The sequence below is a fragment of the Saitoella complicata genome (assembly GCF_001661265.1).
Source record: "Saitoella complicata NRRL Y-17804 unplaced genomic scaffold SAICOscaffold_1, whole genome shotgun sequence".
NCBI lineage: Eukaryota > Fungi > Ascomycota > Saitoellomycetes > Saitoellales > Saitoellaceae > Saitoella > Saitoella complicata.
The window spans coordinates 1166412-1178739 of NW_017566992.1; the positions used below are offsets into that span (position 1 = coordinate 1166412).

Sequence of the window (12328 nt, forward strand, 5' to 3'; positions counted from 1 at the left end):
ATACACTTCAGTCGTCGAAGAGGTTCGAGCGTCTACTGAATACTGACTGAACCCCCTGAGCTACGACTATCAAACAAACAAAAAATTACTCTTTCGACTTCTCCTTCCCCATCTCACCGTTAGAACTTAGGGAGACGGTTTGACGCGGAAGGTGTAGCAGTGAGAGCTTCTCAAGAAGAGAAACTCACAACATTCACAGACTTCATACTCAAAAATAACCGCAAAGTGCACTGTGATGATCTAGTTGGACGGGGAGGATTGGGATGGGTATATGAAAACCGTTCCCCCTAACGATTTGGTCGGACTATGTTCCCACGCCTAATCCGGCAGCAGCGGCGACGCCAGATACTACGACTGTACGTAAACAATAAATCGCAAGCCAATGATTTATTCAGTCAGAAGTCTTGAAATTGTATCTTTCTACAATCATATAAGATTCTAAAGCTGTCTTAAACGACAGGCCTTCTTAACGGATGAGCCTCAGTGTTGAGCACATACTCGTCCAGCGAGATCAAGCTCGGCTCAGAATAGAGAAGATAGAAATACTTAAGCGTTTCAGCGAACCTATGCAAATTGATTAGCGAAGATCCCAAAGTGTACAAGAGTCACATGTCCCACCAGAATGATTCCATAGAGTTCGTCAAGACCGGGGTCTTGTTGTCAACGTTGGAGATGGCCGAATGTGCTGTGCTCGAGCGCGTTGCTGTCTCACTGTAAGAAGAAGTTAGCTACCGCCCGCGAGGAAACTCTTTTTCAGCTTACATGGCCTTCCACATCTTCCACCCCTTTTCCCTCCACTTCTTGTCGCCCGTGATCCTCCACATGTAAAACACGCTCTCGATCGCCTCCGGTCTTAGGATGTACTTCGGGTCCACGATCCGCTCCACTTCTCCGTTCGCATTCGAAGTGGTCTTGAAAGTAGGGGGGCCCAGTTGCGATCCTTGCTTCTTGGCCTGGGCTTTGGTGGCGATGTCATCTTGGGCGGCTTGCTGGTACTCTGCGTAGATGGAGCGGACTTCGTCGTCAGTCAGCGAAGTAAGGTCCATGTCAGGCGACAAGTCAACCAGAGCACGCTTGTCCTTTTCGACCTTGCCGTGAAGGGCAGAGCCCCACGTGTCCTCTGTGCTTTCCTCTGTAGTACCTGCTGTGGCGTTCTTCGGTGCCTCACGACCCTCTACGGCACCGGCACCGGCACCGATGGCTATCTTGACCTCCTTCATCTCAGCCTTAGCTTCGTCGACGTCGAGTTTCGCACCTTCAGTCTTCTCCGCCAGCTTATCTTTCTTGGTAGTAGTCATCGGACTCCCCTGGTATTTCGCCAGAAAGATCTCCGGCATAATCCCCGTCTCCATCACCTCATAACCCTTCACACAACCCTCCGTCAACTTCTCCGCGATGGCGAGATCAGCCTCCCTCCCCAGCAACTTACTACCAAGACCAAACATTCCGCCAATGAAACACGTCAAGTGCTGCATTTCGGGCTGGAATGATCTCTTGCCTTCGTTCGGGTTGATAGTGACCTGTCCCGCGAGGAGAACATTCGCGTTATCGGAGAATTCAGGCTTGAACAGAATGTTCTCCTTGATCGCTTCCACGGCGGTCGTGTACATGGCAGCATATTGACCAACGGCACCCCCAAGCAATGCATGCTCCTTGATCAAATATTCGTACAAGGAGTCAATCATACCCGCCACGGAGTACTTCTGCGATGAGCCCCACGCCCTCAATCCAACTTCCTCGCACTGGACTTTCTTGTTCACAGGGTAAGAAGGCGGCAAAAACGCACCCTCACCGTTCCCTTTACCGGCTCCCGTACCAACCTTACGCTGTGGAATGTGCTTGTTGGAGGAGAACTCTGGTCCAGTAGCGGCTTTGGCACCGTTGAAGGGAGCGAGGTCTCCATAGCCGGCTGCCTTCCTCTCTGCATCGCTTGGCCACTCGGGTGCATGCCCACTCAGACGCTTCACAAGACGACCCATCCCTTGCTCTGCCTTGACATCATCTTCCGTCTTCGCGAACACCCCAGCCGGAGGCGGCGGAGGTGGAAGAGGAGTCTTGATCTCCTCCTCGCCTCCGTGTAGCCTACAGCCACTCGCGTCAAACCTCAACGGGAACAACCCCTCGATGGACGAGTTATATTTCGCGAAGACTTCCAACGAATCCGTAACCCGCTGCACAGCATCAAAGAACTTATCCTGTCCCGTCAGCTGAGCCAAACGAGTAAACTCGAGAGTCAAAGATCCAAGTTCGGCAGCCACCGCGTTCGTCTCGGAGCGGAGACGTTGCGAGGGTGCATTCCGCCAGTCGTACTTCAGGATCGGCATCCTGTTAGGGGTGTCAAACGCGCCCATAAGCATGTTTCCCAACTCTGTAGCTTTCTCCAAGAGAACCTTATCTTTCCCGCCACTAAGATCATACGCGCTTAATAATCCACCGAGATACCTAATAGTAGTCTCAAAGACCGGGATGAACTGCGCCCTGCTCGAAGAGAAGTCTAGTCCGCTTACGAAATGCTTAGCGGCTTCATACTCATCGTCAAGATCCATGATGATCAGCGTATCGAGCGCATCAACGATAGTCGCCGCCCAACCAGCATACGGATCCTTCGGCGTGTTGGTGACTGGCGCAAGTTCATCGTGACCCCATGCATACTTCTTATACGCACTCCAATCCCTCACCATTACTGTCTTGATCTCCTCGCGCCTCTTTAACCTCTCAATCTTCTCGGCCTCAGTCTCCGCCTCGAATACATGCTGCACATGAGGGAGAGCCTTTGTTGCGGCTGTAGGAAGCGAAATCACGGATCCACTGGGGACGGGATACTTCTCCTGCCCAGGTATAACGGGCTCAATATCCACCGGTAACGGCTGCGTACCACCGCTCCCGATCCCCGGAAGTAAATGCGGCGGAGGCTGGACCACGGGCGGGCCCATGCCGTAATCATCATTATCCAAACCGTCGCCCACGCCTTCACCGAACGCGAGATCCTCATCGTCAAACACTACTGGACCCTTCGGTCCTCCATGCTGTGGCGGACGATGCGGTGCATGCCCGGGCTCGAGCGGCCATTGGAAGGAGGAGCTTGCGTCGTAGGAAGTGCGTGCGGAGTGGAAGATCAAGAACAGGACCGCCGCGCCAAAGACGTAAAGGAAACGCGATCGGCGGATCATTTTGCTGACCCTTTAAAGACAGTTATCTAAGAGAATGACTGTCGAACGGTGGGGGTGGGGTCGGTGTTGGTTGTCGCGTTCAGGATGTGGATTTTGAAGTGCAGCACAATCTCGGTTCGCGGGTTCTTGCAGAGGCGGAGCAACCAAGAGCGCGGGGAAAACTCACCCGTGCTTAACTCAACTTGGGTTAACGTGTTATTACCGAAGGATACCTCATTAAACGCCTGTGGAAAGCAAGACCGCTATCATAACCATACTCGTATAGCCCTTGAACTGTGTTTCAAACTCCTTGGCAGTTCTGGGATTCGCTGCGCAACGTCTAGTTCCTCCTTGGCCATTCCGTTTCTTCTCACCATCCGCCCTTGCCCGTCAGCACTCCTCTAAAACGGTATAGCATTCGACACTTGTGCATTAATGCTCACTGGATACCCAAACAGCCTGTTTCCGGAATCGCGCATACAGAAGATACACGCGAACAATCCTACATTTCACTGTAAGTCTGTCTCGTCTTTCGTTCCTCTCAAGGGTAAAACGAACCTAGTGGCCAGCAGATGATGGCAGCACAGATACCAATGATGAAACCCAATGTTGGGCCGACAATCTTAATGCGGCAAGGGTTTTGGTCAGTGACCTGGCAACAGATTGGGAGCTGTGCAGCATGCATTAGCAAGCGCTCCCTCGTGAACGCGAAGGCTAATGACATACGAAGAAGCAGTCCATTGTGAGTTTTGTTCAACGATTGAAGATGGCTAAAGAGCTGGATGTATGCTGTTGGTATCCTTCTGCAGCTGGTGTAGTGTTTATTCTTGGCTCGCTCCACATGCCTTCCAACTTTAAGTGCCTCGTGATGTCATGGCTGCAACCTTGCCGTGTCGACCCCTTCTGATATACCAAGTTGAATTTTGGAACATTTTTGAACAGAACAATTTCAATTATACGAGGCTTTTCCCTGTCTCAAATCAACCCTGCACTGGGTTGGAGGTCAAACCCTCTCCGTCACGTGCTCCACGCCCCCGCGCGCAACCCCTTTGAAATTTCCGGCGCCGCAGCACTGATGTTTCCTTACGCTCTTGAAGAGGCATCGAAACAGCTGCTGAGAAAGCGTCCGACTAACAATGCAGATCTTCGTTCGTGCTGACCGTACCTACACCCTCGACGTTGAGGTATGTTTCTCTCATTTCTCGCTTGTTTCAGTGACTTTTCGTCGCTACGTGGCGAGCGACTCTTTGCCGTCAAGGATGATTAATTGACACATTGATTACAGGCTTCTACCTCCGTCTCCGCTGCCAAGGCCCAGATCGCGGCCAAGGCCGGCTTCCCCGCCGAGGAGCAGCGTCTCGTCTTCTCTGGCCAGTCCCTTGAGGATGCCGCCACTCTTGCCTCCTACGGTATCACCAAGGAGTCCAACATCGACTTGGTCTTCCGTCTTTGCGGTGGTGCCAAGAAGCGCAAGAAGAAGACCTACACTACCCCCAAGAAGATCAAGCACAAGCACAGGAAGGTCAAGCTTGCTATCTTGAAGTACTACAAGGTCGACGGTGACTTCAAGATCCAGCGTCTTCGCCGCGAGTGCCCTGCCCCTACCTGTGGTGCTGGTACGTTTAATGCCGATGTAATTACGATGTGAATGTGATGCTGATTGTTACTTTAGGTGTCTTCATGGCCTTCCACAAGGACCGTCAGCACTGTGGTAAGTGCGGTCTTACCTACGCTTTCGAGAACAAGGCTTAAGCGTAATTGCTTTCCCTTGCTACCAAACCGTGTAGCTGGCTGGGCGGGATGTGTGGTTGGATTTTTTGGGGATCTTTGTTTGATATCCAGAATTGAAGTCTGCTGTTCGTCCATGTCTCTGTCATCAACTTTCCACATTCTTCTTCTGTGTGCTTTGTATGCTGTAGTGACTCTTGTGGACGATCTCGGAATGAATCTTTGATTGTTACAACTGCAACCCTTATATGCTGTGGGTTCATGTCCTTCAGTGCAGCTGCGTTCTTATCGTCACGTGATGTGCTATATTTGGCAACAGCTGCTAAAAGTCGACAGAAAGTTCGGCCTCACAGAAACAACCTTGGAAGCACTGTAACGACGACAACGGCAAAGTCCCAAAAACGACACAAATCAGATGTCGACCGCAATCGGAAGATGTGCTAGGGCGTCTTCCTTGTCGAAATCAAGAGTAGGTCTCCTCCGAGCCGCAGGAGCCTTCAACTTCTTATTATATCTGCAAGGCCAGTCTCGTGCGTTCACCGCATCTTCTTCTTCGAAAGGAAGGAAGGGATCTAAGCTGTTGCTCGAAATCAAATTGTTAGAATCGAAAGTTTCGGAGCTTCAATGGCAAATGGCGAAGGCGGAGAAGGCGCGGGCGGCGAAACTTGCGGCGGAAGCAAATCCTATCACGGAAGACGACTATGACCAGTTCTTCGAGCAACTGATGGCGCCTCCAACGCACAGTAGTGACGACGCAAAACTTGCTTTGTCTGCAACAGCACGAATGCTGCCAGCGGCCGTGGTTGAGAGGTTGGGACACGGCACGGCACTCACCATCAGCGCGGACCATAAACGGGATTGGGCGGCCACCGTCACGGATTTCCAGGCGAATGGTGGATATAAGGGTCTGTCGATTTATGAGATAAACAGGTTCGTTCACTGGATCCCGCAAAGCGAGCGAGGAGAGCTTGTGCCCAAAATATTGGATCAACTTAAAGAAGCTGAGGTTCGGCCTGATGTTTTGACATACGATCTTCTTCTGGACGGATTAGCCAAGTTGGGAAAGACAGAAGAGGCCGTCAACCTTTTCGCGGAAGTGTTGGAAAAGGGACATTCTCCAACGCTGCACACTTATCATCACCTTCTTAGAGCCTTCGCTGAGGTAGCAGATATCGGCACTACGTCGAGAATTTTCAACCAAATGCGGGCCGCTGGAGTCGAGCCCAACCGACAAATCAATACAACGCTCATCGCAGCATGTGTGCGCTCAAAGCATTTGAAAGAAGCACAGCAAATTTTCGACTTCATGAAGTACAAGGGCCAACAGGACGCGCCGGACCTTACGACGTACAACCTCATGATTCACGCATGTTCTATCAGACAGGAAGCCGAGCGCGCAGAAGAACTCTTCATGGAACTTCAGACCCGCCCTCAGAACCCCTTGAAGCCAGATGCGACGACTTTTGCATCAATTATTCACGCGTATGCGTCCCGGAAGGATTACTACACTGAGGCTTGGCTTATGGCGGAGAAGATGCGCGAGGCGGGGTTCGAACTTAACAGGCATGCGTGTAATGGCTTGTTGCAGGCCTGTGGCAAGGTGGGAGACCTCAGCAAAGCGAGACAGTTAGTGATGGAGATGGCGAACAGTACGCAGAAGATCGAAGAGGCGTTTGATGTCTATACCTTCCAGCATCTGTTTCGGTCTTATGCGAACTTTTACATGTGGAAGAGGGACGGTAAAATGGCGAATCGGAAGTTACGGAATACAATTCATGAGCGGACCACTTCAGATGAGGATGTTTCCAGTGTTCCTCAGCTGAGCGAATCGGAGATATCGGATAACCCACGCGCTATTCCTTTTTTGCCATACTCTGAGTTGCGTTCCTCAGAAGATGTGATTAAGGAGGCTTGGGACGTGCTCGCCTATCTCCGGAAACACCGTCCTGAAGACGTGGATACGCACCTGCTCAACACTGTCCTCGCGATCCCGCTCAATTTTCAGGATCATTCATCTTTGAAGCGGTACTACGAGGAATTCTTCACAAGCGAGGAGCAGAACGAGACAGCTGAGCAAGGCAAGGCCGAGGAAGGAAACCGAAATCCTAAGCCCCCGAGAAACGGTTATACGTTCCAGACTGCTCTTCAAGCGGCTTACCAGGCAAGGGATCTGAAATTCCTTCGCCAAGTTTGGGAAGAGCGCAGTGTATGGCGTAGAAGAGTCAAGACAGAAATTCGGGAATCGTCATCGCCTAAAAGACCTGGAAAGAAACACCATGAAAATGACCAGGCTCTCGCGCATGTAACGAATCTCGGAAATGATCCTCGATACCTCGAAATGAGAAAGACGCATGATTTTGCGGCCGTGAGAACGATGGTCAACGGTTTGGCCCGTTGCAATGAACTGGAGGAAGCGACACGACTGCTTCGTTCCTGTGAATGGCAATATATCTGGACGCCTCAAGACCTGTCAACGATGTATATAAAGGCAAAGCAAGCGGAAGACTTGTATGCCACGTCGTTGGTGCGGAAGTTGGTATACCGGAGTCATAAATTCCAGGAGGAGGGAGACCTAAAACCAATTCGTGGTCCTATGTGGGCGAACAAGAAGTGGGAAAGAGGTAATGTGGTGCCGAAGCAACCGCAGCCTGGGGATGACGTGAATGTTGATGATGAGGGCCCGGCTCCCGCTGGCTATGGGAAGTGGCGCTTCATGTAGACGAGTTCGATATCTTCTCTCAATTTGTCATTTGTGGGATGTAGTACATCTGGCGTTTCTTAGTATCCAAGATATAATCAAGAAGTCCAAGCTTGAGCTGCGTTTCATGTAGCAAGAACCAATATCATATTCTATATGACTTTTCGTACATCCAAGAAATCCAAGAACGCCCAACCCCAAAGATTACTAGTAAAAGGGTATCCAAAAGTCGGCGACTATCACGTCCACGTCCTACATAACCACGCACTTCCCTTGCTGTCCCGGCGCCATGCCCATCCTCTCCATCTGTTCCACCGCCACCTCCTTCTCGTTCTCGACCTGCTTCTGCTTCGCCTCAATTGGGAAGTACAGCTTCAAGAAGTTCAACAAACTGTAATCGATATTGGACGAATCGGCCAACATCACGACGTCTCGTCTACAAATCGGGCACTGCTTCTTCTTCTCGCGCTGGAGCTTGACAAGGCAGCGAACGCAGAAAACATGCGAGCAAGGGAGACGGACGGGCTTCATCGTGATCGAGGCGCAGATTGGGCAGATGTAATCGTCAAGCTGCGGGATGATGGAGAGGAGGTTCGTGGACATGGTGTAACAGATCGCTTGAGCCATGCTTTGCGTGAAGGTTGAGTCGGCGGCAATGAGTTCAGGAAACGTAGTGCGTGCACTGTGAAACGTTGTCAGTATTTCATGTAAATAGGCAAAGGGATTGCGCTTCACCTCAAAGACGTGCGCTTGTCAAACTTCTTCAAAATCTTGTACATCGCCATGTGGTTCATCTTTTGAAACCTCAGGTTCCTCAAGATCGCCATATTGATCCTCCAGAAATCATCGAGCATAGGCTTAGACAACCCCTGCTTAAACCGACCAACAATCCCAGCATCCTCCAGCTGTTTTGCGAACCACTCCAAGCGTTCCTTCGCCTTCTCCGCCGTGCGCTCTCCACGTTCTCGTTCTGTGTCAGCAAAGAAAACTCCCGCATCAAGATAGAGACGAAAGACCTCTCGCCAAGGGTAAAGATCGGACTTCTGCGTCCCACGCTTCGTCTCAGGATTCGTTACCTTCGTCAAGCAATTCGACAAAGCAGTAACCTGCAACGACAACGTCTCCTTCTGTTTCGCTTGCAGTGCCTCCAGGTTCTCTAGCTCGCTCGTGAGCATATGGAAGAACTCGGAGTCTGAGGTGAGTGTGATCTCAATTTTTCGTGGCTCGGCGTGTGGATGTGACGATTCACCGACTTCGTCTTCCATAATGTCTGCGGGTCTGGGTTTTGACGACGAGTCTTCGTCTGTAATGAAGATGCCCTCATCACTATCGGGAACATGATCGAAATCCATTTCGCTTTCCTCACTTGCGGGGGTCTCTGGGCCGTTTTCCATCGCAGCAGCCTCCTCATCGGTGATTTCTGTAATGATGGCCTCCACATCACGTTCGGAGGCAATGTCGTCAACCATCTCTGCATCGGCAATCTGTTCTGCCGAGGCCGTCAGCGGATCGAAAGACGACACAATAGAAATTCCGCTCAGCGCTTGCTGGTTCAGCAAGAGTTCCTCGAATGAATGACGAGTATTTGGTGACAGATCAGCCGTAACAGGGATATCACCGTCGATGGTCAAAACGATCTTCGGTGTGAAACTCTTGATATTGCCGTCGAAGCTGTACGTCAGCCTAGCGTTAAGGCCGTTATCTTCAGGTTTTTCTCCATCCTGACAGAGCAGCAGACGGATCGTAGAAGCGCTCAGACCGAGCGATGAAAGCTCCAAAACCACTTTGTTGATACACTTCTTCAAAGCTTTGTATTGAATTGCAGCCGAACGCCATTCCACAGGGATGTCCTCCTCCTCGAGCTGCCTCTCGAAAGACTTGCCGAACTAGAAAAAGCAGTTAGCAAACAGATCGATATCACGACGCGTACGGACAGATCAAATACAAACCTTCATGGCTGCCTAGCGCTTTGAATGAAAGGAGAGCCCTCTTGATCGATAATTCTCATGAATCGAATATTGCCATTCGAAATTCGAACAACTCAGGCTCCTGTCAGATTTCGGCAATGAGGTATTTTCTGGGGCCGTTCATAGACAAGCTCGTTTCTGCGATGCTAAGTTGCGAATTCGCCCCCGCTACGGTACCAGCCTCGAGTACACCGGGGCACGTGCACCAACACCCAAGGGTCCAAGCGTAAAGTCCCGCCCGTACTGCAGGTCCTCGCCTCATATACCCGGACCTTTTCGAATGGGCAATTGGGGATCAAGTACAGCAGACGGTACCGATCAGAAGGACCATTCGTCTATGAGGACGTGTTACTACGAGCTCCTCGGCGTCGACCGCGATGCGACGTCTGCAGAGCTCACAAAGGCCTACCGCAAGGCTGCCCTAAGGTGGCATCCGGATAGGAATTATGGCAATGTCGAGGAAGCTACGGAGCGGTTCGCGGAGATTCAGGTTGCGTACGATGTGCTGAGTGATGATCAGGAGCGTGCGTGGTACGATTCTCACCGTGATGCTATCCTCCGAGGGCAGGATGTGGGATCTGGAGACTATGATTACGAGATTGCCGGCACGACTGTACCTGATCTCATGAAGTTCTTTGACCCCTCTGTATACGCCAAGATGGACGATTCGCCCTACGGCTTTTATACCCGGATCAGAACTTTATTCGACACACTCGATCGCGAGGAGGAAGCAGCAGCGCGGAACGAAGGCCGCGATTATACCAACCGACCCTCATTCGGAGACTCGAATACGTCATTCGACCCACAGGTAAAGGACTTTTACTCAGCATGGGGTGGGTTCGTAACAGAGAAGAGCTTCTCATGGTGTGATCAATACCGCTACGCCGACGCCGCGGACCGTCGTGTTCGCCGAGCAATGGAGAAAGAAAACAAGAAAGCAAGAGATACAGCTCGTAAAGAATACAACGACACCGTCCGTCAGCTCATCCTCTTCATTCGCAAACGTGATCCGCGATACAAGAAAGCGACCCAAATGTCCGAAAAGGCACGCCAAGCCGCCCTCCTCGCCGCATCGAAAGCGCAGGCCGCAAAAGATCGTGAAGCCTTCAGAGCAAAGTTGGGGACATACCATGAGCCAGAATGGATGAAATCATCCAAAGACGACGCCATCGCCCAAGCTGAGCTGGAAGCTGAGTTTTACGGAGACGAAGAGGTGTATGAATACGAATGTGTTGCCTGCAACAAGAGCTTCAAGAGCGAGAATCAGTTTGAGGCGCATGAGAAGAGTAAGAAGCATGTGAAGGCTATACAGGCGTTGAAGAGACGGATGCAGAAGGAAGCGGAGGCGTTTGGCTTTGAGGAGACTGAGGATTTTGAGGTCATGGATCATCCGGGTCCAGGGAATGACAGTGAAGAGGATGTTGAGGAGGAGGAAGATGAACAAGAAGAGGCATCTGTGGCTGAAGAAGCTGCCCAAGAGGTTGAGACTCCAGAATCACAACCATCAGAGGAGGAGGACGAACCGGAAGAACCCGCGAAGCCAGAGCCTGAAGCGGCAGAACCACTACGGACGTCACTCGACAGCATCGCAACCTCAGCAGACGAAGACTACGGTTCAGTAGACCAATTCGCCGCTCGAACAGCAGGAAAGAAGAACAAGAAAGCAAAGAAACGAAAGGGGCAGCGGGGACCTGCTCTACACGATAGTGAGGACGAAGACCAAGCAGCCGAAGAACTCGCCAGAATCCTCGCCGGTGTGGGAATCTCCACCAGCACCCCCACTACAGACATCTCATCCCCCACCGCCGCCGATGATGACGACGACGACGACGACACCCCAACAGCAGCAAAGAAAGGCGCAAAAGCCAAACGCGCGGCGCGTAAAGTAAAACAAGAAGCAAAAGAGAAGGAGGCGACGGAGAACGAGTTAGTTTGTGTACGATGTGAGGAGGAATTCGATAGTCGGAATCAGTTGTTTGAGCATATCAAAAGGACGGGTCATGCAGCGCCGCAGTATATGACGGGCTCTGGGCCGGGGGCAGGGGGCGGGAAGGGCAAGAAGGGGAAGAGAAGATAGACACAAGGTTTTGGGTGCATGGGGGAGACAGCATTGCATTAGGGTTACGCATCTGTAAGAGTAGCAAAGAATGGATCTAGAGATTGAACATGATCAGGTACAAAGACCCTCCGCACCCGCTTCATGTAACGAAACCTGGCTAGAGGTAGGTGGACGCACTGAATGTTCTTCAGTTCACACACAGGTGAAGTGAACGTTTCCGATTCTCACGGCACGGCGGGCTTGCTGCCCCTCCCTGCAACAGTTCAATAGAGGATTTTGCAGACCATTTCTTCGAAGTACGCAGCCGATGGCCACCCATCGAACGTTCGCCAGGCTCCTCCTGAACATTCGGTAAAAACTCGTCGACAAAAACGACCCACCCAGGACTCGAACCTGGAATCTCTTGATTCGTAGTCAAGCGCCTTAACCATTGGGCCAGCAGGTCATTTGGATAAATTGGTTTTGTTGAAAAACATCCAACAACCTCATCTCGCTCAACAACCTACCGTGAGAGACTACTCAGCGCAGGCGCAGCAGCTTCCTCCCCCCCCCAACTAACAGAACCAACCACCCACAACGCCCCAATGTGTCGTGTGTGTTTAGCACAGTGTTCAAGCCATAAGTGTTTTCACTGCTGTCTCTAACTCACGCTACTGGCCTGTCGGTACCTGTTACCCAAGCCGGACATGCTTCTGGTTTGTAAATCGCCGTTGGTACTAGAATCACT

General features: G+C 51.4%; 6 protein-coding genes and 1 non-coding gene across 7 annotated transcripts; 3 read left to right on the top strand and 4 right to left on the bottom strand.

Annotated features, from left to right (window-relative positions):
* Positions 1-449: 449 nt before the first annotated feature.
* On the bottom strand, positions 450-3181 carry SAICODRAFT_16470 (seven-hairpin glycosidase; the record flags this gene model as incomplete). The annotated part of the gene is made up of 3 exons (XM_019165658.1): positions 763-3181; positions 619-711; positions 450-564 (listed from the first exon to the last, which is right to left on the bottom strand). Exons 1-3 carry the CDS (start codon positions 3168-3170, stop codon positions 450-452), a joined length of 2616 nt encoding a protein of 871 aa, XP_019027582.1. The 5' UTR covers positions 3171-3181.
* A 369-nt stretch (positions 3182-3550) lies between these two features.
* SAICODRAFT_4651 (uncharacterized protein) lies at positions 3551-3890 on the bottom strand (the record flags this gene model as incomplete). Its single annotated transcript, XM_019168859.1, has 3 exons — positions 3551-3651; positions 3708-3819; positions 3876-3890. The coding sequence occupies 3 exons, from the start codon at positions 3888-3890 to the stop codon at positions 3551-3553; spliced, it is 228 nt and encodes a 75-aa protein (XP_019027583.1).
* Positions 3891-4257: 367 nt separating this feature from the next.
* Positions 4258-4901, top strand: SAICODRAFT_68796 (uncharacterized protein; the record flags this gene model as incomplete). The annotated part of the gene is made up of 3 exons (XM_019170427.1): positions 4258-4333; positions 4435-4765; positions 4822-4901. The coding sequence occupies exons 1-3, from the start codon at positions 4286-4288 to the stop codon at positions 4899-4901; spliced, it is 459 nt and encodes a 152-aa protein (XP_019027584.1). The 5' UTR covers positions 4258-4285.
* Positions 4902-5289: 388 nt separating this feature from the next.
* SAICODRAFT_16473 (uncharacterized protein) lies at positions 5290-7596 on the top strand (the record flags this gene model as incomplete). Its single annotated transcript, XM_019165659.1, has 2 exons — positions 5290-5340; positions 5393-7596. Coding segments are annotated over exons 1-2 (2205 nt in total). The 5' UTR covers positions 5290-5339.
* Positions 7597-7781: 185 nt separating this feature from the next.
* Positions 7782-9047, bottom strand: SAICODRAFT_63466 (uncharacterized protein; the record flags this gene model as incomplete). The annotated part of the gene is made up of 2 exons (XM_019169991.1): positions 7782-8257; positions 8311-9047. 2 exons carry the CDS (start codon positions 9042-9044, stop codon positions 7828-7830), a joined length of 1164 nt encoding a protein of 387 aa, XP_019027586.1. The 3' UTR covers positions 7782-7827.
* An 832-nt stretch (positions 9048-9879) lies between these two features.
* On the top strand, positions 9880-11619 carry SAICODRAFT_51926 (DnaJ-domain-containing protein; the record flags this gene model as incomplete). Its single annotated transcript, XM_019169109.1, has 2 exons — positions 9880-11155; positions 11330-11619. 2 exons carry the CDS (start codon positions 9880-9882, stop codon positions 11617-11619), a joined length of 1566 nt encoding a protein of 521 aa, XP_019027587.1.
* Positions 11620-11973: 354 nt separating this feature from the next.
* Positions 11974-12046, bottom strand: SAICODRAFT_t15. The gene has a single exon. It is a non-coding gene; the product is annotated as a tRNA-Arg (tRNA).
* Positions 12047-12328: the final 282 nt, after the last annotated feature.